The sequence below is a fragment of the Vicugna pacos genome, chromosome 1 (genome assembly GCF_048564905.1).
Source record: "Vicugna pacos chromosome 1, VicPac4, whole genome shotgun sequence".
Classification (NCBI taxonomy): domain Eukaryota; kingdom Metazoa; phylum Chordata; class Mammalia; order Artiodactyla; family Camelidae; genus Vicugna; species Vicugna pacos.
In genome coordinates, this window is record NC_132987.1 from 10,378,944 (window position 1) to 10,406,348 (window position 27,405).

General features: G+C 41.6%; 3 protein-coding genes across 6 annotated transcripts in view; 2 read left to right on the top strand and 1 right to left on the bottom strand.

Moving 5' to 3' along the window:
* LOC102540481 (ubiquitin-conjugating enzyme E2 E1) overlaps positions 1-2,949 on the top strand; it is a 67,640-nt gene extending 64,691 nt beyond the window's left edge. For all 3 annotated transcript variants that reach the window (XM_072949369.1, XM_072949382.1, XM_072949395.1), the window contains 2 exons: positions 941-1,088; positions 2,159-2,949. In XM_072949369.1, the coding sequence (XP_072805470.1) occupies positions 941-1,088; positions 2,159-2,256 (246 nt within the window). In that variant the 3' untranslated portion in view covers positions 2,257-2,949. The remainder of the gene's footprint in view (positions 1-940; positions 1,089-2,158) is intronic.
* Positions 2,950-3,703: 754 nt separating this feature from the next.
* Positions 3,704-20,373, bottom strand: NKIRAS1 (NFKB inhibitor interacting Ras like 1). Of its 2 annotated transcripts, XM_072949144.1 has the most exons (5): positions 20,265-20,373; positions 12,745-12,855; positions 10,881-10,943; positions 10,016-10,257; positions 3,704-4,854 (listed from the first exon to the last, which is right to left on the bottom strand). In XM_072949144.1, the coding sequence occupies exons 2-5, from the start codon at positions 12,836-12,838 to the stop codon at positions 4,612-4,614; spliced, it is 642 nt and encodes a 213-aa protein (XP_072805245.1). In that variant the 5' UTR covers positions 12,839-12,855; positions 20,265-20,373; the 3' UTR covers positions 3,704-4,611. The 2 variants fall into 2 exon arrangements, with proteins under 2 accessions (XP_072805245.1, XP_072805301.1); XM_072949200.1 differs by lacking the exon at positions 10,881-10,943.
* A 76-nt stretch (positions 20,374-20,449) lies between these two features.
* Positions 20,450-22,773, top strand: RPL15 (ribosomal protein L15). The gene is made up of 4 exons (XM_072949295.1): positions 20,450-20,569; positions 21,193-21,374; positions 21,510-21,646; positions 22,417-22,773. The coding sequence occupies exons 2-4, from the start codon at positions 21,203-21,205 to the stop codon at positions 22,720-22,722; spliced, it is 615 nt and encodes a 204-aa protein (XP_072805396.1). The 5' UTR covers positions 20,450-20,569; positions 21,193-21,202; the 3' UTR covers positions 22,723-22,773.
* The last annotated feature ends 4,632 nt before the right edge of the window (positions 22,774-27,405 follow it).

A 27,405-nucleotide genomic window follows, 5' to 3' on the forward strand; every position in this document is an offset into this window, starting at 1 on the left:
GTCATCCTTTGGTCGAGTGCAGATCCTCACCTCCAGGCTCTGGTTTTTCTCATCAAGGATGGGTGGGGACTGCTCAGGTCACCTGTCTCCTGTGACACTCAACAGTCTGCGGGTCTTCCATTCACAGTCTGAGGGAAAACCTCTTCTTAGGGATGGGGCAGACTGCTAAGTAGAGGTACAGCAGCAGCTGCAAGAAGTGATTGAAAGTCTGTCATTTAAAAAAAAAGGTGGTAAAGTTGTAGGTTATTTTTACTTTGGAATGATTCAGTATGTTTCACAAGTAAAAATTAGCAGATTAACCAAAATAACCCTGGCTCGTGCGACCTGGCGCTGATTGATCTGCTGCTGTGGTCCTCACCCTTTTCTGGCTCCTCACCCTGCAGAGACTGTTAAAACGAATCCTGCGGTTTAGGTGGGCAGGATCTAATAGAAAGGTTAGAAACAAATCTCATCTTCAAACATAATTTTCGGATTTTGGGGTGTGTGATCATTGTTTGCTAAGCACTTTGTCTTTGTGTATCCACTATGTTGTACCTCTGAATTACGACTCTAAAGCTTGCTGGGAAGCCGTGTAGTACTAGCAGCCAACACAAGAGGTCAGCAAACAATTAGTTATTCAAACGGAAATGTCAGAAAAGTATTTAAAACATTAAAACTGCTAAAGATGAATTCAAGACATACTGAAGTTACCTTGCTTTTTGTTGGCAGACTATTATTACTTTTTAAATGACATTGAAAATCCCTGAGATTGTATCAGTGAATTTTCTCATCTCAGTTTTATTAAGTAGTCTCTTATTAGCCTTGGTTAAACTGTTATTGTATTTCTTTTTAAAAACTTTCTTTTACAAGTTTTAATTAGGGCCACTTAATTGAAAAGATGATTTAGTAAAAAGTTTCACTGTTTGCTGTTTAAAATTTTTAACACTACCTTATTTTTTAGGTTACATTTCGGACAAGAATCTATCACTGTAATATTAACAGTCAAGGAGTTATTTGCTTGGACATATTGAAAGATAATTGGAGTCCAGCACTAACCATTTCTAAAGTTCTCCTTTCTATCTGCTCACTTCTTACAGACTGTAATCCTGGTAAGAATAATTCTTTGCCTTGTTTTATTCCTCCTCACCTGGAAAATACTTATTCTCTACTTAAACTAAGATTTTCTAAAGATACAGTTCAGATTTTATTTTTGTACGAGCTTTCAAAGGCCAAAGCCAGTTGCTTTTTGAAGAAAGTGCTTATTAAGAATTCAGTCTACCAGTTGAAAGACGCAGCGGGTTCACCACTGATACATTCTGGGAACAAGCTGTTACAAACTGAAGACTTACATAAGACTGCTTTAGGTTTTTACATTTTCAATCATTCTCCTTTATTTTTTTCACCTTTTGCATATTTCCCGTACAGTTCTCCAAAACCACTCTTGTACATGTTGAGTCATCTGCGTCTGACCTCACCTCTGCCTTCAGGTCCACCCAGCTCTGGCCCCATGGCTGCTTACTGGGTGGTGGTCCACTTTGAAAGGGGTGTTTCTCTGCTGTATACTTGGTGTTTACCAGACTGTGGTTTGTGAGGGGTGCTTAATTTCCTCGTATTGAAATTTTTTTCTAGATAAATCAGACGTAAATTTATTAAAGATTCTATTTAGGTTTCAGGGAAACACTGTACTTAACTTAATCAGAAGTACAGGTTTTCACCTGGCAGATTTGGCTCTTTCTGGGTAAACAGTGAGGAGGTAAATGATGTTGCACTGCAACAGCCCTGACCTGAGGACTTGACGATTTTCCGTGTCATATGTTAATTGGTGCCATTGAACAAAAGGTCAGAACATAGCTGGGATGTTCACTGTAGTCTAGGGCCAAACACTGCACACCCTAGCACAGAAGAGCCAGAAACCCTCCAAGGGCTGGTGTTTGCTGGGAGAGAAATGAGGATCAAGCCAGACCAGCACTAAAGCTTGTGCCTTCTGTTTGGATGAGAATTTCCCCACTGTGTGCACGCTGGGTTTTTTGAAGGCTAGAAGGAAAAAGTCTCCAGAATGGTGGAGTGGTTTGATCACAGCTACTTTGTACATTCCTTCCCAAGCTGTCACTAACTTATTTGCTAAAACTTAAAATGTTCTTTTCCTTTCTTCAAAGTAATCTACATTCTTTTCTTCCAGCCGACCCGTTGGTGGGAAGTATTGCCACTCAGTATATGACCAACAGAGCAGAACATGACAGAATGGCCAGACAGTGGACCAAGAGATACGCTACATAAATTGGGTTTTCACAATTCTTTACGTTATTTGTCTGTCACAGAGAGAGCTGCTTATGATTTTGAAGGGGGGGGGAGGGTGGGAGTTGGTAAAGAGTAGGGTATTTCTATAACAGATATTATTCAGTCTTATTTCCTAAGATTTTGTTGTAACTTAAGGTATCTTGCTACAGTAGACAGAATTGGTTAATAGCAACTTGTAAAACTGTCATTAGTTCTGCAGTATTAGCTGATAATGGAGTACAAAGAATAGACATTTGGGTTCAGTCGCTTGTAGTCTGTAAATTGAAAACAGCTTAATTTTGTACAGGTTACACACATGGCCATTTATGTAAAGTCCTTCCAAGACTACATACTTTTTTGTTTGAAAAAATTGGAATTTGTTTTCCCTTCTTGGAAGGGAATATTGATATTTAACAGCTTTTAGAGATTGTCATCTCATATATATAAAAATGGACCCGTGGCGCTAAGACACCATATAGGAAACGAGTAGTGATGTATTTTCTTTTATATGCCAGTCTACTTTATTGTGGAAAGGTAGAGGTATCTGAATCAGGACCTGTGAAAACCTGTAGTAAAATACCTTAAGCTGTTACCTGTAAGGCGTGGAGTAGGCGTTGCTCAGTGGATTGGTTATATGTTGTGGACTTAAGTCTGCATTTGTTACTGTGCTAATAAACAATGTTAAAACCACCACCTACCAGTGCTGTGTTCATTTCCTTTCTTTTGCTTTCTTTTTTTTTTTTTGTAGTTCCTTTTCCCCTGACAGATCTTTGCTACTAAAACCACCTAGAAGTAATGCAGACTGAAGACATTGGTATTGTTTGCCCAGCACCCATGTTAGGCTTGGTACATTACTGTATACAACATCCTCGCAGGATCGTGTGTGAGGTGCCTTAGCAAAGGTCAGATAATCAACCCACTGTCTTTCAAAGACAGAGGCCTACTGCATCGTCTTAAAAGTATTTTCCAACTTGCAGGTGCTGTGGTGGTAAGTACATGGAGAAATCAGTGCTCATAAATAATACGCCACATTAGAGACCAACCTGGCAGTACCTAGGTGTGCGCATCCTCTCCAGAGAAACGCGCCCAGGGGCCCAGGGTGAAGGCACGTACATCTTCACTAAGCCTGTCCCGAGAATACGGTCGCTCCGTACTGACAGATCTAAGCCGTGTTCAGTCGAGGAGCAAACTGCAGGGCCTGGTATTATTACCTATCTTTAAATAACTGTAAAAGTACCCATCTGTGTTTGAAAAAAAAAAACTCAGCAGTACCTGGGAGAGAAGATGTAACCATATCTGACTGGCAGTATTTGTGATGAGAAATTTTATATAATTATACATCAGCTCGTGCTGCCACCACGTAAGTTCTGGACCTTCTGTATGCAGTAGTTCCTGGATGGGACTCGCTGAACGGAGCCAACTGCGTCCAAAGTCACTGAGCCTCGCCTTAGTAAGTATTCACGATGCTATTTATTTATCTCATATTTTACACTTAAAATAGTTAACTACTTTCGTGGTTAAAACCACTAAGTAGCTTGCTTCCTTTTACAATTAGTTACAATATTGTCAACTTGCTTAATACAATTAGCTCCATTACTCAGGTCTTGCCAACATGTTTAGAGAACCATGGCACAAACTCAGATATCTAATCTGAAAACTTCCAGAAGGTACAGTGTTCCTTGTGGAAAGTGGAAGCTTTGCTGTCCTTAAGTGCTTAGCAGTTTTCTAAAGAAGGAAGTAACAGTTTGAATGTAGTTATACCACCTACTCAATTCATGGTAAACATAATTTGAACAAAGCTAAATCATAGGTTTTGTTCTATTTAGCATGATCTCCACCAGACAAAATTTAGCTCAAATTAGTACCCACATTGTTTACTGTCTGTGCCAATTTGGACACACACACAAAAATGTCATTTTATAATCCTAGACATTAGAAGATTGGTGAACTTTAAAAAAAAAAAGAAAGAAACTTACATTTGAGCTAAGAAGTCTGCATAAAGTTAACCCCAGAATGACAGCTTCTGAAACAGGTTAAAGGGGAGGGGAAGCTACCCACAGGAATATTTGCATACTACTCAAACTTTATTTTATTCTTTTGACAAGTGCAACATAATTATAAATAAGGTGCTAATTTCAGGGACAAGTTTTAAACAATGAGAACGTAAATATATTACTTCATATCAGGCAGTAATAACTTCACCCCACTAACTTCATTATAACTGAAAGTGCATTAATTACTTCCTTGGGATATTTCCTAAGGACCACAGGTAGATACAAATGACCTATGTTAAATATGTTCACGGACACCCAAAGACAGTCAGTATACAACCAACAGTTGTGGCATCATCAATTTTTAGTTCTCAGAGCTAGAGTTGCCTTTGTTTTTCCGCCCAGGCAAAGGGAAGCTGGACTTGCTCTGGGGCTGGGAGAGTTTGCTGGCTAACAGAGTGAACGGTTCAATCAGAGTCCTCCGATCTGTAACCGTCACCTCCCACAGTCGCACTTTCTCACTCTTTGCCCATTGCTGGGCCACTTCAGCATCCACTTGTCTCTGCTCAGAAAGGTCAATTTTGTTTCCTAATACAACAATTGCCACCTGAAAGAAAAATGGATAAAAAGATCACACTTTGCCAGCATCAGTTCCTAGGCAAAATGGAGAAATAAAGAAAACTGTCTCGTTTAACAAACTGCTTCATCGAAACTGACCCTCAGATGTGACCTGAATGGTAGTCGGACATTCCCTTCACTGCTTCCTCAGTGCCTTTTTGTTAAAAATGCAGGCACTCCACAGGTTGCTATGAAACATCTTAAATTAACAACAGGTGAAGTTGCTCATCGCAGGTGTGGGTGGAAGACACGCGGGGAAGTCAGCGTCCAGGGTACCGACGAGGGCCTGACTGCAATGCGTCTGCACCGCGGTTCAGCTGTACCTGCCGTGTGGGAAATCTGCAGTGTGTACTTGAGAACACAGTGGGACTCCCGGAGCTGTGAGAGTTCTGCACCCCTGGGACCTGAGTCCACAAGAACAGGAATTTTTGTTCTGTTCACATTATTCCCAATCACAGAAAAGTGCCTGATGCAAGCACTAAGTATTTGTTGAATGTATGACCCAACAGGAACATTATACAGTAAATGCCAGGCAATCAGTTCTTCAAAGTGGAATGCTTACTGCACACCGACCAGAACACGGCAGTCACAGCTTGGGGGAGGGGAGGAGGGGACATCCAGATGTTCAGACAGTGACTCTTAAGATGATGGGAAAGTGGAGGAAGGGCAGCAAGGGTTGTCAGAGAGGCCTCTGGGCCATTGCTGTGTTCCTGCCTTTAACTTGAGATCTCGGTGCTCCAATTAAGGCCCTGCCTTCACGGCAGGATGGGAGAGCAGGCCCCAGAGCTCCGCTTTCCTGGCACATCTCATAATCCTCCAAATCTGAGCAGAAGCCCTCCTGTCATTCCCCGCCCAGATTTTCATCCCCGTGTGTATCTCCTAGTCTAGCCTTCCTCTCCCTCACTTCTCCAGTTGCAGAAGCTGTCCCACTTTGCCCCTAGACTTCAATAAAATCCCTTCCCTACGTCCCCCAGCTCTGCGCCCCCTTCCGGCCTCCTGGAAGGAGGCTCAGCGCTGCGGTACTCCCATGGCGGGCTGGGGGAGCTCTGGTGTCGTCCTCATCTCAGCGCTGCCTCCAACCACATCCCTCCCTGAAAACCCTCAAACTGAAGGTGGCTGCTACTGGTCTGTGGCACCTGCTACCTGCTCCTCAGCCCACACGCTACCTTTCCTGTAATTCCTAGTGACTTCACTGGCCACATGGATGACCCTTCCAGTAACCTTTGCTTTCAGTTCTTCTCTAAAGACCTTAATTATCCTCCTGACCTCAGCCATTCACTCCCATGAACACATCTAGCTCTTGCCATTGTTCCTGCTCCCCTCTGATCTCAATTCCAGAACCTGCTCTGACCTCTCCCTTCCAGTTCTAAACACCCCAAGGCCCACGATCCCCTGGCTCCACTCCCCTTATCACTGTCCTTCAACCTCTCTTGCGTCTTCAGTCCCTCACCCATCTTAGATCCTTTTAATTCACTCCCTTGCCTCATTACTGCATTGTGTTCACCTGGTAAACCCCTTTGTTAAGTTTAACTATTACCCTTGCTTTTTGCCCACACCATTTACTGACCGTGGCTCAAGAAAAACGCAACCCTGCTGGCTGGTCCCAGTTCGTACCGCCAGCCTGAAGTGAGATGGTGTTCTCCAGCAAACACATCACATTTCCTCCATTTCCTCTGTAACCAGACAGCATATCCCACCCAGGCCCTTCCCCAGCCTCCAGCATCTCATCTTCCTTTCCCCTCCTTACCCTCAGCCAATGTCTCTAGTTTCAGCAAGAATACAGAAGCAATCAGAAGGGGAAGTTCCCCGTGCGCCTACCCACATCGAACAACCCTATGGTCTTCTAAGCCTATGTGTGCCTCCTCTGGAACCATTCTCTTTAACCTGGACACGGATATCACTCCAGCAGTCATCCCTCCTCTCCTGCATGTTAATTTTCCTCTCCACTGAGTCATTCCCATTGGCACACAAACACAACGCGCTCTCTCATCTAAAACACAAAACCTTTTCACACATCCTCCTCCGGCTCCTCTCTCTTCCCCTTTATGGGACGATATATTCACTCTGTGACTCAGAACACTTTGAAAGAGCTCAGTTTTCAGTGCTCAGTTCTCTCACATCCAGGCCACAGACCTGGTCTCTGTTTACTAGAACTGTTCTTGTTAAGATCTCCAAGTTACCTAAGGCTGCTCACGTCTTCATCCCCAGCTTGTCTGATCTATCTGCAGCCTTGACGTAGCTTGGGCAGTCCCTACTTTTAAAGTGCTGACTAGACTCGCCTTCTGGGGCATCCTTATCTTTTGGTTTCCCTCTTACCTCACTGGCCACTTCTTAGACTTCTTTGCTGGCTTCTCCTCAGTTCTCCAACTGGTAAATGCTGCAGTGCTCCGGGGCAACAACATTTCAGCTAAACTCTGAGCTTCTCACCTCCTCCCCCACCGTCTCCTGTCAGCACAGCATCCCAAGTGACCGTTTTAAAACAAATCAGAAGATGCTCAACTTCATTCATATCAAGGAAAGTGAAACTATTAAAATACCGTTTCACCCAGAAGAGTCACAAAATCCAAAAATTTAACCACACGTTGTTAAGACTGAAGACACAGGCATTTTCATACCATTCCTATGGGCGGTAACTTGGCAAGATGTTTATCCTTGACTCAAGAACTCCATCTCTGCTGACTGATGTAATTACAACTACCCTAAATTGTACAGAATAATAAATTATAAGATTATTCACTGCAGCACAGTTCACAATAATGGCTGGAGGTAACCTAAGTGTCCATCAATTTGGGACTGGCTCAGTAAATTACCATACATCTTTATCCACATAATGAATACTATGCATCAGTTTAAAAAAAGGCATCTGAGTATTGTTATGGACAGGACTCCAAGATACATTATATGAGAAATACCAGGTGCTGAACAATATGTTATACCTTTGGTACAACAAAAAGGGAAAAATAAGATACATACATTTCTATTTGCTTATATTTATATAAAGAAACTTTGGAAGGACACCCCTAAACTAGTAAAGTGGTGAACTATAAAAAAGACATGCTTGAGGTACAGGAACTTAAGGGGTGGGAACTGGAGTTCACCAGAGTCCTTTTTATACATTTTAATTTCTGAACCACGTGCAAACATTACCCATTTGTTTTTTTAAAAAACAAATATGAAAATAAACAAGTGCAACCCAAGCTACATCATGTCATTCTGTCATTCCTTTGCTTCCAGTCCAAAGTGTCGCCCTCACCTCCTACCACACTCCCCCCAGCCGCCCATTCTGGCCTCGGTGCCGTCCCTCAACATGACAAGCTCCTGCCGCCCCTGCGCCCGCTGGCGCCTCCACCCTCCAGACACCAGCATGGCTCTCCCTCATGTCCTTCAGATCTGTCAGTCACCTTATCAGGGAGGCCTTCCCAGATCACCGGACAGAAAACAGTACCCTCACTCCCCACTCCGCTCAGCTTTCTTTCCTACACAGCATCCCCCTTCACTGCCTCCCCTCTCCCGCCCCCAGGCTGAAGCTTTACGGGAGTGGGGACTCTTACCCACCGCCTTCCCTGCACCTCACCGAGAACACGCACGTAGCTCAAGGAGCAATGCTGAATGAACCTGCTGCTTAAATCCCCGTAACAACCATGGGAGAAAGGTACTGCTATCATCCTCGTTTTACAGATAAGGAAACTGAGGCAGAAGGGGTGAGAAGCAGAGCTAAGATTCAAGTGTCACGTATATGAGGGCTTCACTGAACTATTCTTTCAACTTTGTGGGGGCAGGAAGGGAATCTAGAGGCTCCTCTAGAAGGTAAGAACAGGACTTCTCTGTCTCAGTGGGGAAGATGAAACGCGGGGAGGGGAGCGAGCATTCATTACTTGCCTTTTTGTATCTTTTGAAGATTGAACCTTATGAATGCTATCTATTCACAAAGTGAGTGAGTATTCAAAATAACAACAATAAGTGAAATATCAACAACCCTGATGTCCTTCAACAGGTGAATGGTTAAATAAACTTTGGTACGTACATACATACCATGGAATACCGGCCGGCCATACAAGAGCGAATGACGGATACACACAACCACCTGGATGACTCCCCGAAGGAAAAAAGCTGACACCAAAAGGTTACAGACTGTGTGGTTCCGTTTATGTTAACACTCCTGAAGTGACAAGGTCACAGAAACGGAGAACAGATCAGTGTTTGTCAACGGCTAAGGAGGGAGGCGGGACGGGAGGGAAACGCGTGGCCATAAAAGGTAACATGAGGGGTCCCTGCAGCGACGGCCACGTTCCCGACTGCACACGTGTCAGTATCTCGCTTGTGTTACTGTACTACGGTTCTGCACTGTGTTAGCACTGGGGAAAGCTGGGTAAGGAATCTATTATTTCTTAAAATTGCAAGTGAATCTACAATTACCTCAAAATTAAAAATTTAACATAAAAAATATATATATACAAATTAGGTTAAGAACATCCGGCCGGTGCTGCTAACCAGCTCATCATGTAGTGCCCTGGACAATGAGGACTCAGCCATGAGAAGACCTGGAGAGAGATCTGCCATAAAAGAGGTCCGGGCAGGGGAGCGAGCAACGGAGAAGGGGAACAAAATGCTTATGCTGGAAAGACAGAAAGGAGACCAGCGTCGCTGGAGCGCAGTGACAGGAACAGAATGCCAAAGATGAAAAGAACAGACCCAGGCCAGATCATCCAAGGCTTTACAGACCATACAAAGAACCTTATTTTCAAATGGTAAATGGATAGAATCCAGTAATGATTTATTAGTTTTTTTTCCCCATTTCTTTCCTCCCACCTTTTTTAAAGGCTGAAGATAATCCTATTTATCCAGGGATACAATAAAAAGCCCTAGGAAATGGTGATCCCAAATAATACGAAATGAACTATGTAGTATTTAAGATATGGAGTCATTAAAATCCAACTTGTACATGGTGACAGAGGTAAAGGCAGAAGTCAAATGCTGGTCCTGGTTGAACTCAGTCAGCCCTGTATTTCCAGGGCTAAGAAAAATACGACGATTACAGATACTGTGAATACAACTTAATGCTTTTGAAATAGTTTAATTGCCCAAAAGTTCATGCTACAATTTAAACAGTGCTATACTTCATAGTTGACATTGTTAACATACCCACTTACCTCTTTTTTGTCTTTGAACTTGTCAATTTCTTTCTTCAGAAGCTCCACTCTTTGAAAGGATTCAAGGTTATTCACACTGTACACAAGAACAAAGCCATCAGCAAATGAAAAATAATGCTTCGGCAGCTCCACGCCTTCCTGTAGGCCTCTGGTGTCATAGAGATGTAACTGTTCCTTTACCCCCCGATCCGTTTCCACTGAAGCCATATACACATCCTCCATTGTTTCACAGTCTTCCATTCCTGGGATTAAAAAGAAATTACTTTTATATATACAAATAACAATCACTACATTATTTACCTGAAACTAATATAATGTTACGTCAATTATACTTCAGTTTTTAACAAAGCAATTACTCTTTTTGGATAACTCAGTACCAATTGTTGCGTATTTTCTTGGCCTTTAGAAGTTGGTTTTCTAGGTTCCATATTTACTACATACAAGAATCAGATTTCCACTTACTAATTTCTTTACAATGAAAGGTAGTTGTTACAGTAAATGAACAAAGTACTTTTTAAAAAATATTTCTTCTGTGTAGAAATAAAAGTAATAAAAATTTGGCAATGAGATTTACTATTACATATTTTTTAAAAGGGACTTTCAAGAGTCAAATAACTTAATATCTAAATAAGAGAATCAAAGGCTACTTTTCTTCTTCGTCAGAGCCAAGGACAGGACCTGGGTAAATTTGATTTTTCTCTGTAAAACTTCCACTATTTCTAGGGTCTGTTTAAAGAACTCAAAAATTCACATGGCCAGGCTGGGTCTTGGCACTAGACCTTAATTCCCAAGTACCTACTGTGCACCTTTGTACGAAAGTCCTTTGAGTACTTTAAAGTAACAAGATCCTCTCCACACTTGTCACCTGTTCCTCCCCCTTGCTTCTGTCCCTTGATCACCTCCACCTGGTCAGTCTTCAGCATTCTCTCTGAACAGGGAAAGTATGGGTGAGAGTTATCGTAAATCAGCCACTCTACTGCTGGGACATCTGCTCTATCCACTGCCTCCTTCCATTCCCACTGGCACAAGCCCTTAACAGTACCTCCACCTGAACTACATCACCTGAACCACACAAGCCAGTAAGGATACCTTCACCAGAACTACCGCAGTAGCTCAGGAAACACCTGGTAAAAGCCTCCTATCCTTTCCAGACTCTGCTGAAATATCAAGCCTGTGGATCCTCTCCTGTGGATTATCCACTCTCCTCCGTTCTGCTCTTACTGTGCCTTGTACAGGGACTGCCATTTTATACTTAAATCTCCTCCTATCTGTCCCCTCCAAAGCTGGAGTGCAAACACACTGCAGAGTCAGGACTGTGGCTAATCTATCTTCATAGCTCTGAGGACTAACAAATTGACCTACATACGTGGAAAGTCCTTAGTAAATGTCTGAATGAATGAATAAATGAGTGAGCTCATAATTGATGTCCCAATTCCATTCCCTGCTCGCCTGACTGATGAGCCTTTTAAAATGCATTTTACTTTGCCCTATTTGTGCAGGTTTTGTCTCTTCAACTAGTCTGTAACTTCCCTGAGGGACAAACCTTTCTGTGTGCACGGCAAGTATTCAATAACCATTTGTTGCCAAGGGGATTAAGGTGAGAAGATTAACAATTTGAACTGTACTGAGTAGGGAGAGAGAGAGAGAGAGAGAGGTAAGAGAGGTATGGTATGGCCCCACTTTTAACTATGAGCTATATCCAGATGTAAAATCATCTGGATAATATTCTGTACCACTAAAACACTCTATATTACACGTTGTGAAAAACTGGCTATAGTTTTCCTAAACCTAAATACTGTAGCATGATTTGTGACAGGTGCCATACATAAAATATAAATAAAATCTCCCAAAAGTATTAGATTAAAAGGAATAATCATGTAAGGATAAACAGGCTGGCTCATGAGAAACCAAAAATTTACTTTCATCAGCATAATTCTTTACATTAAGAAATGTTCGGGGGAAGGGTATAGCTCAAGTGGTAGAGCACATGCTTAGCACACACAAGGTCCTGGGTTCAATCCCCAGGGCCTCCTCTAAACATAAATAAGTAAACCTAACCACCCACCCCCTAAATAAATAAGTAAAACTTTTTTGTTTAAAGAAATGTTTGATGTTTAGTAGGGGACAATTATTTACAGGTCTGAGTATATCATCCTGTGATAAAGTAGTATCTTAAGGAAATTAAAGGTTCTTCTATGAAGACACAAACTTACTGAGCTTTGATTATAAAAAAATTTAAAGGCACAATCCATGAAGACTTTTGTTGTGGTGGATGTTTTATCCATTAAAAGCCAGTCTGGTTCCTTTCCTCCCCCACTTAAGAAATTCTGTTCCGCTATAAATCAGGCAAAGTTCCGGCTCCTCACCAGCTCACCTGACCTCCTCTCCTACTCCATACTGCCGGCCCCTACCGCTCCGCCACACCAGTGGAAGACTAAGGATGCAGGAGGTCCTGGGTTCGATCCCCAGTACCTCTTCTAAAAATAAATAAGTAAATACACCTATTTACCACTCCCCCCACCAAAATTTTTTTTTAATTAGAAAAAAATAGGTGTTTTTTCCTTGCCCCTAATTTTCCCCCTCAATCTCTGTTGACTTCTATGACCATTCTGGTCCCTCTGGAGCACACATCACTTGTGTGCCACCTTCCTTCTTAGGTTAGTATGACCAACACAAGACCCCTAGCAGTTTCCAGAACCTACAGAGAAATTAAGGAAAAATAATCTTACCAATAGTGTGATTCCCATAAAGAAGCTGCTCCAAAATTGCCGTTTTCCCCACAGAGAGCAAGCCACAAACCACAACCTTACAGCCTTTTCCCATTTTCTCTTAGGATATCACTGTAAAGAGAAAAGAAGATCTTTAAAATTGTGTACTGTTAAAAATCAACCTTCTCTTTTTCTTTCTATGTTTAAATTTAATAAGTAACACGTACAAAGGGGGGAATTTCAAATATAAAAAAGATACACAAAATAAGGTATATCCTTCCAAACCCCATTCGTGGTCTCCCATTGGTTTCCTTAGAGCAATCAGTGTTACTGGTCTCCTATCTATCTCCGCAGAAGTAAGCTAGGAAAACAGAAGATGACGTTATAGATAAGAATATGTTTGTTTTCAAAAAGAATAAACACATTTTACACAAAGAATATTTCAATACTAATTAAGTCTACAGAAATCCAAACTGAATCCTAGTAGATGAAAACAATCCTTGAAAGACTGCCTGCTCATCTGTATTTACCTAGAAAAATAAGCAAGATGTAAAAATATAAGGAGGCATGAAGATAAAAATCTGGATAGAAAATGGACGTAATTTTTTAAAGAAGCATTAACACTATCAATGCTTCTGTCAGTCTTTTCTCAGGAGAGTGAGAAATTGAATTTTGGTCTCTTTTAGTCAGACTTCTTTTTGAGTCATAGTTCTTCAAGCCAGAAAAACTGATCAGGCACTTTAAACTAAAAGAAAAGGAAAACTCATTTCTCCCAGCTTCCTAACACATCCAAGGAAGAGCAAGATGGGGTAACATTTTCTTCAGTTTCCCTCAAAGCTTTTATTTTCTGGAAGGCAAGATACCAGAAGCCAAGACAGAAAGGAAAAAAGGCTCATTAAATGCAGCAGAATAATCTGGTAAGAGAATTTAAATTTCCACATTGCCTTCTGCCATCTCCCTTATTTCCAATTCTCTTACCTAGCAGTGTGGAACTTGCAATAACTGACTGAAAGGGAGGCCATAGCTCCTTAAAGTCAGAAAACAAGAAAGTTCAAATAAGCAATCAAATAAAAGCGGTGGTGGGCATCTTTCTGTATGCGTGTATGTTGCACATTACTGTTTTTTTTTTAACCAAGAGCTAAAATATTAAGCAACAAATGAACTTCCTTTAAGTCTTCTCTACTTTGTTTTCTCAAAGTCTGTAACTTTTTTATTAAGGTAGAGTTGATTTACAATGAGTTTCAGGTGTACAACATAGTGATTCACAATTTTTAATTATACTCCATTTATAGTTATTATAAAATATTGGCTATATTCCCTGTGCTGTACAATATACCCTTGTAGCTTACTTATTTTATACATAGTAGTTTGCATATCTTAATCCCCTGCCCCTATCTTGTCCCTCCCCCTTTCTTCTCCCCCCTGGTAATTAGTTTGTTCTCTGTATCTGTGAGTCTGTCTCTTTTTTGTTATGTTCATTCATTTGGTTTTTTTTTAGATTCCATATATGAGTGATAACATATAGTATGTGTCTTTCTCTGACTTATTTCAGTAAGCCTATTACCCTCCAGGTCCATCCATGTTGTTGCATCTTTATGTCTGAGTAATATTCCACTGTGTGTATAAATATGTATACGTACATACATACATACATATACACACACACACACACACACACACACCCCTTCTTTATCCATTCATTTGTTAATGGACACTTAGGTTGCTTCCAAAGCTCAGCTATTGTAAATAATACTGCTCTGAAGGCTGGGATGCATGTATCTTTTCCAATTAGTGTTTCTGTTTTCTTCAAATATACACCCAGGAGTGGAATTGCTGACTCATATGGAAGTTCTATTTTTAGTTTTTTGAGGAACCTCCACACTGTTTTCCACAGTGGCTGCAATTCCCCCCAACAGTGTACAAGTATTCCTTTCTCCGCATCATCACCAACATTTGTTATTTGTAGTCTCTGATGACAGCCATTCTGACAGGTGTGACTTGGTATCTCTTTGTGGCTTTCATTGGCATTTCTCTGATGATTAATGATGTTGAGCATCTTTTTCATGTGCCTGTTAGCCATCAGTATGGCTTCTTTGAAAATGTCTATTCAAGTCTTCTGCCCATTTTTTGATTTTTTTTATATTGAGTTGTATGAGTTACATTTTGAACATTAACCCCTTATCAGTCATAGCATTTGCAAATACATTCTCTGATTCAGTAGGTTGTCTTTTCATTTCGTTGATGGTTTCCTCTGCTGTGCAAAAGCTTTTAATTAGCTTCCATTTGTTTACCTTTTGTTTCCTTTGCCTTAGGAGACAGATTTTTCTTAAATGCTGGTAAGATTTATGCCAGTGTTCTGCCTATGTTTTCTTCTAGGAGTTTTATGGCTTCTGGTCTTACATTTAGGTCTTTAATCCATTTTGAGTTTATTTTTGTATACAGTGTTAGAAAATGTTCCAATTTCATTCTTTTACATGTAGCTGTCCAGTTTTCCTAGCACCGCTTATTGAAGAGACTGTTTTTCCTCCATTGTATATTCTTGCCTCCTTTGTCATAGACTAATTGTCAAAGTCTGTAATTTTTTATGACCTAAATCAGACAAAGCACATTATCTCCTGACAGGAAAATTGTAATGATACCATTACTGTGGTGCCGTAATAACACAGCACTCACTTGCAGAGCAGTATACTACATTTAACCAGTAGATAAATAGTCTCTTACGTGATGTAACTATTATTTCCTGGGGGGCACGCTTGGGCTCCTTCTGATAAATCTTCCCAAGAATATTTATCACTTGCTTCCAGGAGAACCACTTCTCTTAGGGAATTTCCTTTTTATTTTTCAGTGTAAGTGCAATAGAAAAATTCTCAGTCTTTATAAGGGCAGAGTTTTGTGTAACGCTGATCATCTATGGTAGGGTATCACCTATGTCAGCAACTATGGCCTGTCCAACAAGGTTTTCCATGCATACTTCTGAATTTGATTTATGTTATCTCCTTTATCATAGGATTCCACTCTCTATAAATTGTGGTCTCCTGTAGGTTATACCATTGAATCTTTCTTTCAAAGAGTTTTTAATAACAGTTGCCACCTAACCACATGAGAAGAAGGTAAGAAAGAAATCTTCTGGAGTATAAGAAAAATGATGGCAGCAACAGAACTCTGCTGTCCGAAAAGGTTGCTGCTGGAATCTAAATTCTGGTTTTTCTATTGTTACTGCTCTTCCTCTGAAATTGTCTTAGCCCCAGTAGAATTTCTACATACCAATCCTTACCTCCTCGCCCCTTTCTATTAAATCAAGAAAAAAAAAAAAAAAGTCCCTTTACCACAAATTATATCAATCTTCAAAAAAAACTCCAGTGCTTTAAAAGGGCAGGTACATACTGTAGTTGAGTGAAGGAGCAGTTTTAAGGAAAGAACATCCCATGATTAACAGCAATAGACTCTCTGTGAAAGGGAAGCAAGTATGAATGCTGGGGCCTGAGGCGAACTGAAAAAATGCTGAAATCCACAGAATCCAGAGAAATCCAGAAATCAAAAATTCCTGAGGGTCTTGGGAAGTGGTCTCAATATACCTGCTTTAAAAGGGGTATACTACAATTGTACTTTCTTCACTCATGATACTAGGATTAGCAGATAGAGTTTGATTTAAAATATGCATTATTTTGTATTTGTGTGTGTGTAAAATAAATTGGGGGATTTATTTCAGGATTTCAGAGAAGACCTCATCAAGGGCAAACAGTAAAAGTAACTGAAAAGAGGTAACTCTAGGTAAAGATTTTAAGGTCTTTTTAGGAAGGAGAGAGAAGGAAAGAAATAAGACCGAGAAGAACATGTTAAATATTTTATAGCATCAAAAAGCAAACAAAGACGAAAGGGTAAGTGTGATTAATCAAAGCACACCTGAAGCATTCTAGGTTCCTAGGTGTCTTCAAATGGAAAACAATACTACTACATAAAACTGAAGATCAGTCACCTGCTTCACATCAATTTAAAAGTATGAATTTTTTTTTTTTTGGGTTCTTGGATTTTTATTGGATCAGGAGGGGTCTGAGGTAAAAGTAGGAATTCTTGAGGTACAAACTACTATGTACAAAATAAACAAGCTACAAGGATACACTGTACAGCACAGGGAATATAACCAATATTTTACAATAACTATAAATAGAATGTAACTAAAAATTGTGAATCACTGTCATACACCTGAAACTCATATAATATTGTAAATCAACCAATAAAAGCAATTTTAAAAACTACTAACTCCTTAAAGAGTTAATATCTAAAAGATTTTAAATGAATAACATTACATACAGATACAAAATACTTAACTCTCTATACATGATCATGATGGTAGGGGCTCACGTTACATATAAAGAAGTACACATATGCATCTCACCCTTATATAAAATCAGATTTACAAATAAAAACCACCAAAAGCTTCGTTCTATAAGCATCATAACATTTCATAATTTCCAAACACAATAAATACACACTATTTCCTTCTAAATGCAGAAAGAGGTCATCTGCAGTACCCTGAAAGGGCAGGGGATCATGTGAATAGACCCTGTGGGTGGCCAAACCTCTTAGGTAAATCGAGGTTCAAGAGTTTGAAAGGGTCCAGCACAGATGGATGACCTTTAAGCTTCCTTCTAACGCTGCCATGCTATGAGAGCAGAAATGGCTGACCCAGAAACTGCGTCAACACAAGGTTAATACAAAAAGCAGTAGTTACAGCTCCTTGTACAGCCCCTACCCTAAGAAACTGCTGGAAAATAAAATTCAGCTGTGACCTACTAATCGTTGGCTGATGTAAATGACTAAGAGAACATGCTTAACAGGCAAAATCCAATGCAGTCTTAAATACGTACTGCTTTGCTTTCCAGGCTAATCAATACTGTTGCTAGAGAATAAAAACATGGTCTGATCCACTCTGTAGAAAACACTGAGCTGGGTCAGTATTCTCTTGGAAGAGACATCAGAAACAGCTACCCTACATTGCCAGTACTTCTGTTCTTCCCTCACAGACATCATTCTAGTTTTAAAGTAGAACATAACTTTTTTATGCAAACAGGAAAATATTAACACTGAAACACTGTTAACTTCAAAAGGAGATATTATAGATCTTATTATGTAAGCATCATGAGGAAAACTACACTGTGCATTGGTTTATGTAAACATCATGTACTGTGTGCAATGCTTTCACTTATCCATATATGAATACATTTTATATACATAAACATATATTAAAAGAGTTTTGCAAACAATACTGCACATAATAAAATACAATAAGCAGATTCCAGCCTACCGCACTTTTATTCATTCAGTAAATATTTACTACAGTCTTACCCTAATGCCAGGCATTATGGACAAAGTAGGAGGCAAAACCAAAACCTCAGGAATCTCAAAATCAATTAAAAATACCAATCCAAATCTTCCAAATTGCTGAATGAGAAACTGCAGGCTATGAATTAAGAAACAAAACAGCAAAACCTAATTAAGAAATTAGCAGTGATGAATCACATTGCCAGAATCTTCTTTCCAAATGATTATTCCCACTTTACAATCAATTGCTCTTGACTAATGTTTCTCACACCCCACATCTGGTCCAGCAATAAACCCTCTACCTTTGAAATGAAGCAGTCCAAGGCCCCGTCTTCTCTCACTGATCTCTCAAAGATGTCCATGACATAATCCCCCAAATCTATGAGTATTCTACTTTACATGGTGAAAAAAGGACTTTGCGATTGTGATTAAGAACCTTGAGATGGGGAGATTATCCTGGACTATCTGGACCCAATGTGATCACAAGTGTGTAAGAGGGAGACAAGAGTGTCAGAAAGTGAGAGATTTGATGATGCTATACTGCTGGCTTTCAAGATAAAGGGGTCAGCAGCCACGGAATGAAGCTGGAAGAGGGAGGAGGCAGAGTGGTAGTGTGTGCTTAGCATGCTCGAGGTCCTGGGTTCAATCCCTAGTACCTCCATTAAAGAAGTAATTAAGTAAATAAACCTAATTATCTCCTCCAACATCCCCCCAAAGATTAGAAGCTGGAAAAGGCAAGGAAATGGATTCTCTCCTAACGCCTCTAAAAGGAACATAGACCAACTAACTTGATTTTAGCCTAGTGAGATTTCTAACCTACAGAACTATAAGGCAACAAACGTGTGCAACGTGTGCTGTTTTAAGCCAGTAAATTTGCTGTAATTTGTTACAGTAGCTGTAGGAAAGGAATACCACCTTCTAACTAGTCTCTGCTTCCACATTTTCCTTTTCTCCTTTTAGCCTCAAAGCTGCAATTCAAATCATCCTTTTAAAATGCAGGCCACATAGAAGGAATTTCCTCAGGGGCAGGGTGCATGGTCCTTGGTTCAATCCCCAGTACCCCCATTTTAAAAAGTTAATAAAATAAAATGCAGGCCACATGACGTCACCCTCCTGCCCAAAATCTTCCAATGGTTTCCAATCTCAGAAAGTTTGAAAACCCAGAGTCCTCCTAAGAACCTTCACCTCTTTGAAGCCATCTGCTACTTTCCCTGTTCCTGTATTAACGTGGGCGTGCTCCAGCCTGGGCACTTCAAGGCTTTTCTCAAATGTTACTTCTCAAGAAGACTCATCTTGAACATTCCATGCAAAATCTCCACCCCAACCTCAACACTCTCTACCCCTCCCCCCCCTTATTTGTCCTTAGCATCTTATCACAGAACGTAATAATCTTACGTTTATTGCCTTTCCCCCAGAAGCTAGAATTTCTGCTACAACCACTGCTACATTCCTAGCTGGCACAAAGTAGGCATTTGTTGAATCATGTAAGGGCTTTTACAATGGTAAAGCTGCAATTTAAAAAAAAAAAAGGAAAATACGAAATGGGGGTAAAAAATAACCAAAGCCGCTGTTTTAGAAGACAAATGATTCTCTTAAACCTTCGCCACACTTACGCTTGGTATTTGTAAGAGAATTAAGCCATATGATTTACCAAAAATGAAAATATTCTGTAGACGCAAAAAAGCTAATCACTTGTTCGTCAATAAAGAACGCAACACAAAACGCCTGCATTTTCTCGGCATTTTTTCCCTTAACACTTGCACCTGCCAACCAGTTCGCGGCACAAAAATATTTCGCTTTTCTAAAAAACCGTGGTCCTGACATAGCACATCGAGGACAAGATCTATATGCAGGAGAGGTAGGGACCGCAGGGACCCGCAAAAACGCAGAGCCGCCCGCATCACCCCCCCTACCCAACGCCAAACCCTTTTTGGGGCAAAATCCCTCGGAGCTGGGCCTGCGGGAGCTGAGGCCCGAATCGCCCCGGGAGGCGGGACGCGGCGCCCACAGCGAAGCCCCCGCGACACGAGCGCCCCGTTTGGGCCCCAGAGGTCCTCGTCCGTCGGGGTAAAGCAGGGGACCAGCCCGCAGCGCGTGAAGCGGCCCCGCACGACGCTTCCTGACAGTCCTGCACACCGCGCAGACCCCGAGGAGAGCGTCGCGCGGCCTGCGCGGCTCCACCGCGGGCTTCGGCCGCCGGAGCCCCGCCCCCAACTTGCCTCCTCTCGGCAGCGGGACCGCCCGGACACGCACTAGCCGAGACCTCGCCGCTGACTGTCGCCTTTAGCCTGGCTCCTGCCGGTCCAGTGCGAACCCCGAGGAGCAGGGGGCGGGACCCTCCGCGAGGTTGCGCCCAATCCCGGCCGAACTCCGCCCACCAGGCTCTCGGCCGGAACTACATGTCCCATGAGGCTGTGCGCGGCCACCGCTCTCTACCGGAAAGAGGCTCGCTGAAGTGGGGGAGGAGCGCAAAAGGGATTGTGGGAGGAAGGCTCTTTCCTTTTCGTTTGGCGGCAGCCATCAGGTAGGCTGTATTGGGATTTTCGCTACTCCATCCGTCGCGGATCTCTGTTCATGTGAGCCATCTAGGCTCGGGGACCCTGCGTCCTTGGGGCTCCTCCTGCCTCCTGTGCGGCGCGGGTTTGATTGGGATGCGGGGCAGCGCGGGTGTGGAAAGGCGGCCCCTGAAGCGGGCTGGGGGATGCTGTGATGGCGGCGCGAATTTGAGCTGGCTCAGAGCGTGAAGGAAAGGGAGGGAGGGGAGGCCGGACGGAGGGCGTCCTAGAGCGAGGCCGGCGGGCTGGGTGGAATATGCTTTTCTTCGAGAACAGTCCTTGGCGGCAGCAGCTAACCCGGAGGTCTTGGCAAGGCCTCTTTCAGGCCGGACCCTGGGACGCCGCCTGCCCCAGTCATCCGCCCCCTTGGTGCCCAAGGCTCGTTGCGCTCGTTCGTCCCGCAAAAACGTGTCGAGGGCCGCCCTGCGCTGCCTCCCGTGGACGCGGAGGTGCAGGTTGAGCCGGCCGTGCCTTGCTATTCGTGCAGAGCCATTTCATCGGCAGGGCTGTTCTCGTCGGTGGGGAACTAAGATGGACGGACGGGGTCTTGTGCTTGAATGGATTATGTTTTTAACACCCGTTTATCTCCAAGGTGAGCCGAGATGGGCGCTTACAAGTACATCCAGGAGCTATGGAGGAAGAAGCAGTCCGATGTCATGCGCTTTCTTCTCAGGGTGCGCTGCTGGCAATACCGCCAGCTCTCGGCGCTGCACAGGGCCCCCCGCCCCACCCGGCCCGATAAGGCGCGCCGGCTGGGATACAAGGCCAAGCAAGGTGAGTGGTCTGCGGGGATGCTTGGGTCACAGTCAGCTCCCCGGGGGAGGCTGCAAACCCGCGATTAGGAAGAAGCATTTGATGCTGGAACATTAGCAGCAAGTTTGTTTTTTGTGGTTTTTTTTTTTGGTCTAGGTTATGTCATATACCGCATTCGTGTGCGCCGTGGTGGCCGCAAACGCCCCGTTCCTAAGGGTGCTACCTACGGCAAGCCTGTCCACCATGGTGTTAACCAGCTAAAGTTTGCTCGGAGCCTTCAGTCTGTCGCCGAGGTGAGTGCTTTTTCAGTGGTACATGTATTGGTCACCAACTGGAGATAGTGGGGAAGGATTAGAACGGTTTTTCTGATGGTTAATTTGTACCTAGGTGAACCCTGTTGTGTTTAAAATGGGGCTGGTGATTTTTTTTCTTTTAACTTAGTGAAGAGTTGCTGTTGGAGACTCTTAGTCTTTGTTAGGAATCTCTTTGCTCATACGTTAAGAAAGTGTTTTATGATTAGTGTGAACCTGTGGAACGTACTTTTCTTAAAGGGCGATAACTTTGTACTGAACTAGTAAAGTAACTATGCTTTGTTGTAGAGGTTGGCAAACAAGGGCCTGTTATTCTCCATGAGCTAAAAATGTCTTTTTAAGAGAAAACAAGGTTGTGCAGAAGAGACCATAGTGGGCTTCAAAGTTTTCAATAAAAGGTAGCTGACCTATTGTAGTAGAAAAATACGTTCCAGAATACTAAATTTGGTTAGCCAGATATTCCTAGCATTCATGCCTTAGGAGGTAGTCAGAATGGTTTCAAATCTAAGGACGTGTTATTTTGTAGACAGTATGCCTTGTCATACTCCCTCCAGGAAGCGAATCAACCTTACGATATTTATGTATGTTACAGTCTACCTTATCACACTTGGTCCCAGCCTCTGGGAGATGCTTAGTAAATACTTGAGTTGTTTTAAGTGAGCAGCCTTAGTCTGATGTCTAAAGAGAATTGCTTCCTGATTGGATGCTAGGTTGTGTGGGAGGCTGACCTTGGGCCTTTTTTCCTGTTCTAGGAGCGAGCTGGACGCCACTGTGGGGCTCTGCGGGTCCTGAATTCTTACTGGGTTGGTGAAGATTCTACATACAAATTCTTTGAGGTTATCCTCATTGATCCATTCCATAAAGCTATCAGAAGAAATCCTGACACCCAGTGGATCACCAAACCAGTCCACAAGCACAGGGAGATGCGAGGGCTGACATCCGCAGGCCGAAAGAGCCGTGGGCTTGGAAAGGGCCACAAGTTCCACCACACTATTGGTGGTTCTCGCCGTGCAGCTTGGAGAAGGCGCAATACTCTCCAGCTCCACCGTTACCGCTGATATAAGTAATGTTTGTAAAATTCTTACCTAATAAACAATTTAGGACATTCATGTCTGCTTAAAAGTGGTTTTTAATTTGTCTGTTAAAACTAGTCTGCAGATTGTTTCATGAATGCATTGTCAAATTATGAAAGTTAAAAGTGCAATAATGTTTAAAGACTAAGTGATGGTGTATCTTGTTTCTAATAAGAGAAATGCTTTTGTCTTTGCTTTATCTTATTAGGGAGTTTATATGTCAGTGTGTAAAATGCTGTTTGCTACAATAGTTGTAAAATAAATTCTGTTAAAGAGGAAGTGCAGAAATTAGCCCTGTAGATTTGTTGGTGCATGTGATGAAACCTACAGCTTTATTGGGGTGATGCAATTCTCTGCTGGTTTACTCTAAAGTGGCTGTCTTACGGAGTTTGGCAAAGACAAACTTTTAAGTTGGATTTTCCTTGGAAATGTGGAAGGTGTCCTGATCCTTTACCATATGTGGAAAAAGTTCACTAAGGGCCCACATTTTTAGATGTCATCTACTATTCCGTTTATGTAACTGCCACTTCTGAGAGGAGAAAAGAAAGAATGCCACCATTTTTAAGATAATTGAGTAAACCTGTTACAAGAGAGTTCTCATCAAAATCTGGTTAAATTGCCTTGCCCTCCGTGGTACCATTGATCACATAAAAGGTGGAAGCTCCTGGTTCAATCTCATAAATAACTGGGATCTCTAGAATATTGAATTTCATGCAAAGTAGTAATGATATTTACACTGCTATGTATTAAAACTGATGAAAATTGAACATTAGGTGAGAAGGAAATTACTAGCCTTAAGGTTTGTAAACTGTAATGCTAGGATTGGGAAATTGGTATTTGTTGATACCTTTTGATTGTGGGAGGACAGAAAAACCTAGATCAAAAATTTAAATGTTTTATCTGTAATACTACTTTGTGACCATTTTGAACCCTCCAAGCTATCTTAGAGGGGAAAATATGGTTGGTTTTGTTTAAAAGTAACATTGCTAAGTCTAATCAAATGTCATCTTGGGTCGAGCCACTTTATCCATTCCCATAAGGCTATTGAGAAAAGTCATGTAGTTGGTGTCAATACAAGTTCATGGTTTCCAATCTAACTTTCTGTGTTGTCTACAGTTATTTTTCTCATCCTGCTCAAATGACCCTCAAGATCTCAAACATTCTACTAACTTGCCAGGCTACCAGTTGTGCCCACTTTAACATTCAACATTCCACCACATTTTGTTTGCATCATGGCTTCCAGTAGACTAGGCTTCTGTTTCCCAGGGTGGGTTTGAGTGTGCAGGAAATATGGAAAAAGGAATTGCCCCAATTCTTGGTTTGCTCTCTTAATAGGTGGTTTAATTTTGAAATCTAATTGCTGGTTTCCTTGAACCAATTTTTCTCGTATTTTCTTCAAGGGTCTTTTGAAAGGCTCACCTAAATGATTTTCCGAAAACATGTAGCAGGCTCACAAAACCTAGAGACGTAGATTTCTTCCCACCCACCTCAAAATAAAATCTTAAACCGTATTTTGTGTGTTGTAGAGGTTCAACTATACATATAGAATAAATGTCATATTAAACAAATGGACCTGCTATCTTTTGTCATCTAATGGATGCTTTAAAGCAAACCAAATAACCCACAAAAATAAAATACGTGATGGCAGAAACATTCCAGAGTTTCAGGGAAAATAAGTGTAGTGCTTAATCTTGGGTTTTTCTTCCTTGGTTCTTTGGTCCTTGCATGAATTCGAAAAACTCATTTTTTTCCCAACTATTCAGGGTGCTAATTTAGGGAGGTGGGGGTTGATTCAGACCAAAGGCCAGCATTAGGTATCTCCCAGAAGGGCTTGCTCCTGTCTTTGCTTACCCTGCCGTTAGTCTCCACACGCAGCTAGAGAGAGCGGGAAACTAAAGTCTGTATGAGTATCTTCCGTGATTTTCCCACTCTGCCACCACATGATCGTGTGTCCTGCTGTTCTCATTCTGTGTCATCCCATCTTTCTTGCCGTTTCTCAGACACACCAAGCAATCCTTCTAATGCCTTTATGATGGGAAAACACAGATACTTAATGTCACCAGAGGCTTTCCCAGACTACTCCACAAGCTGCTCCTGTGTAGTATTTCTAGAGCAGCAAATGACACATACCCGAAAGGTTGTTAGAATTTTCTTCAGAATTAGAGCAAGTGGTTTCTTACAACCCCACAAGATGGAGGGTCTAATTTTAACTCACCCCCTTTGTCAATGAGCACAAAGATGAAGCGATTTGCTCAGGGTCACACAATGGCAGTCTGAATTCATGTCCTCCATGTGAACTTATTTTAAATTTTGATTAGGCAATACACTGACATGGCTGAAACATCCCAAAAGATAAAAAAAAGGTCTACAGGAAAAGTCTCCCTGCCCCCTAGTTTCCCCTTCTGGAGGAATCAGTGTGATCAGTTTTTTTTTCCCGCTATCAGGAGATACTTTAATAAATGTACAAATATAATACATATGTATTGTTTTCTTTTTTGCCCAAATGGTAAGATACTATACACACTGGTTTTTCTCATGTAGTTCTGCATCTCAGAGCTTATTCTGTATCCTCATTCTTTGTTGTGGCTGCCTGGTATTCTATCATATGGATGTACCATAATTTGTTTAATGTGGCCCCTGCTGATGAATATTTAAGAATTTTTTCCAATCTGTTGCTTTTATAAAAAGTTTTTTGCATATATCTTAGTTTACATTGTTCATAGATTTTAGCTATTGTTACTAGTGCTGCAGTGAACATCATTACTATATGTACAGGTTTCAACCTAATTTTATACAGGAAAAATAAACCTAAAATAGAGACTCTTAGTAGGAAACTGATTAATTTTCAAAAAAAAATCTGCGTCAAAGGTAGCATGGTTAGCCTGTACCTTTAAAGCTCATCATCAAAGCACTCAAATTTAATGAAGCAGCTGGAACACACACCTCATAGCCCACTCTCAAATCCTGGTAATGGGCAACTCACCATCCATCCCCCAACCCAAACTGATTGATCATTTAATTTAATTGCTATGCTATGAAGATCTGAACTTGTTCGCTTGCAGTTCTCCTTGTGATTTAAAGAGAGTTTCATTATTGGGCCATCCTAGTTGGTTTAGAAACAGTAATTGATGGGTAATGTAATTATCAATCATCTAATCACTAAACTTCTTTCTTTGAGACTGTAAACATACATACTGTTTAGATTCCAGAGGTTGATTATTAACTAAGCTAGGAAGTTTCACTTATCAGAAAGGAAAATTCGAAAAATGATCATCCCCATTAAAGAATTCAGTCCAGCGGCTCCCAGTTGGATTCTGTGGGGAGGATCTGTTAGAATCCATTGCTGTCAACACATCCCAGTATTAACATTGTGATTAGAATGAAAAATGTTTAAATGCTCTGCCTCCCCGTCCCAATTTAGTAGTTTTTTAATGTGTCCATTCTTATTTAGCTTTTGAATGGGGTACAGTGGTACAATGACTGCTCATGGATTTGCTCCTCTGTGCTCCACTCTGTTCTTGTCCTTCCTTCTCCTTATAGTCAGTGAACTGGAGGTCCTCAAAGTCAGACCAACAACAAAGCCCAGGACAAGACCATGAAGGGCCAACCCTAAAAGACAAAAACCACCACTAAAGGTGTTAGCTGCCAACTGAAAAGTTTTCCTCGCGGAACTCATCCTACAATGTAACAGTTGAAATTAACTTGTCTAAGGCCATGAGACCACTGTTTTTATGTGACACATAAAATACTTCTGAAGTTCTGAAAATACTTTCAGCAATAGCATTCTCATTGTTCCCAAATAGTGCTCTTCCTCCCATTACTCATCATGAATGTCACCAGGTGTCAGAAAAGCCACTGCTTATTTTAATAAAATGAAACTTTCATCTCAAAGTCTGGTTTATTTGGGACAGGTTCCAAGAGGGGTTGGGGAGCTGGACTAGTCAAGATTCTTTTGACTTCCTAGGGCTCTTAGTGGTCACCACTACCACCACCATGACCTCCCCTTAATACTCTGTAGAATAACTGGGACCAGGAGACATTATTTCAAGAGGATTTTACTTGAATCTAAAAGGTAACAGGAAGGAAAGAACTAGGTATACATCCAACTAAATAATATAGTTTTACAAGATAAGGAATACTCTTAGGGACTCACTTTGATGCCTCAAGCAAGCTTCTTTGTCTCTCTTGTGCCTGAATCTCCCATGATAAACATGAGGGACAATGTGGTCCAGCAGTTAAGGGCAAGGATGCTGAAGTCAGACTGCTGGAGTTCAACCACCATTTCCTGGACCAGTCACCTCCGGCAAGTGGCTTCAAGTCTTTTAAGTATAAATTCTGTAATGTGTAAAGTAGGTAAAACAATACAACCAGACTTTGTCAGAATTTTTCCAATTCTGCCTGGGGAGAAGGAGTACTCTAAGAGCCTGGATGTCTATGTCCGACTTTGTAGAGAGAAATATTTCTATAGTGGAACAAAGGCACCTATTAGGTCAAGACGACTTGAGTGAAATTTCTCTTATGAGCCAGTTCCCTTCCCTCTAATTCTGCATTTCCCCAGGCAGTCACTTAAATGGTAAGTCGGTCTTCCAGCTGGACCAGGAGTAGCTCTGTTTCTGCAGACCATAGATCTGGATTGTCAGTTCATACATCACTGATTTAAAATGCTCT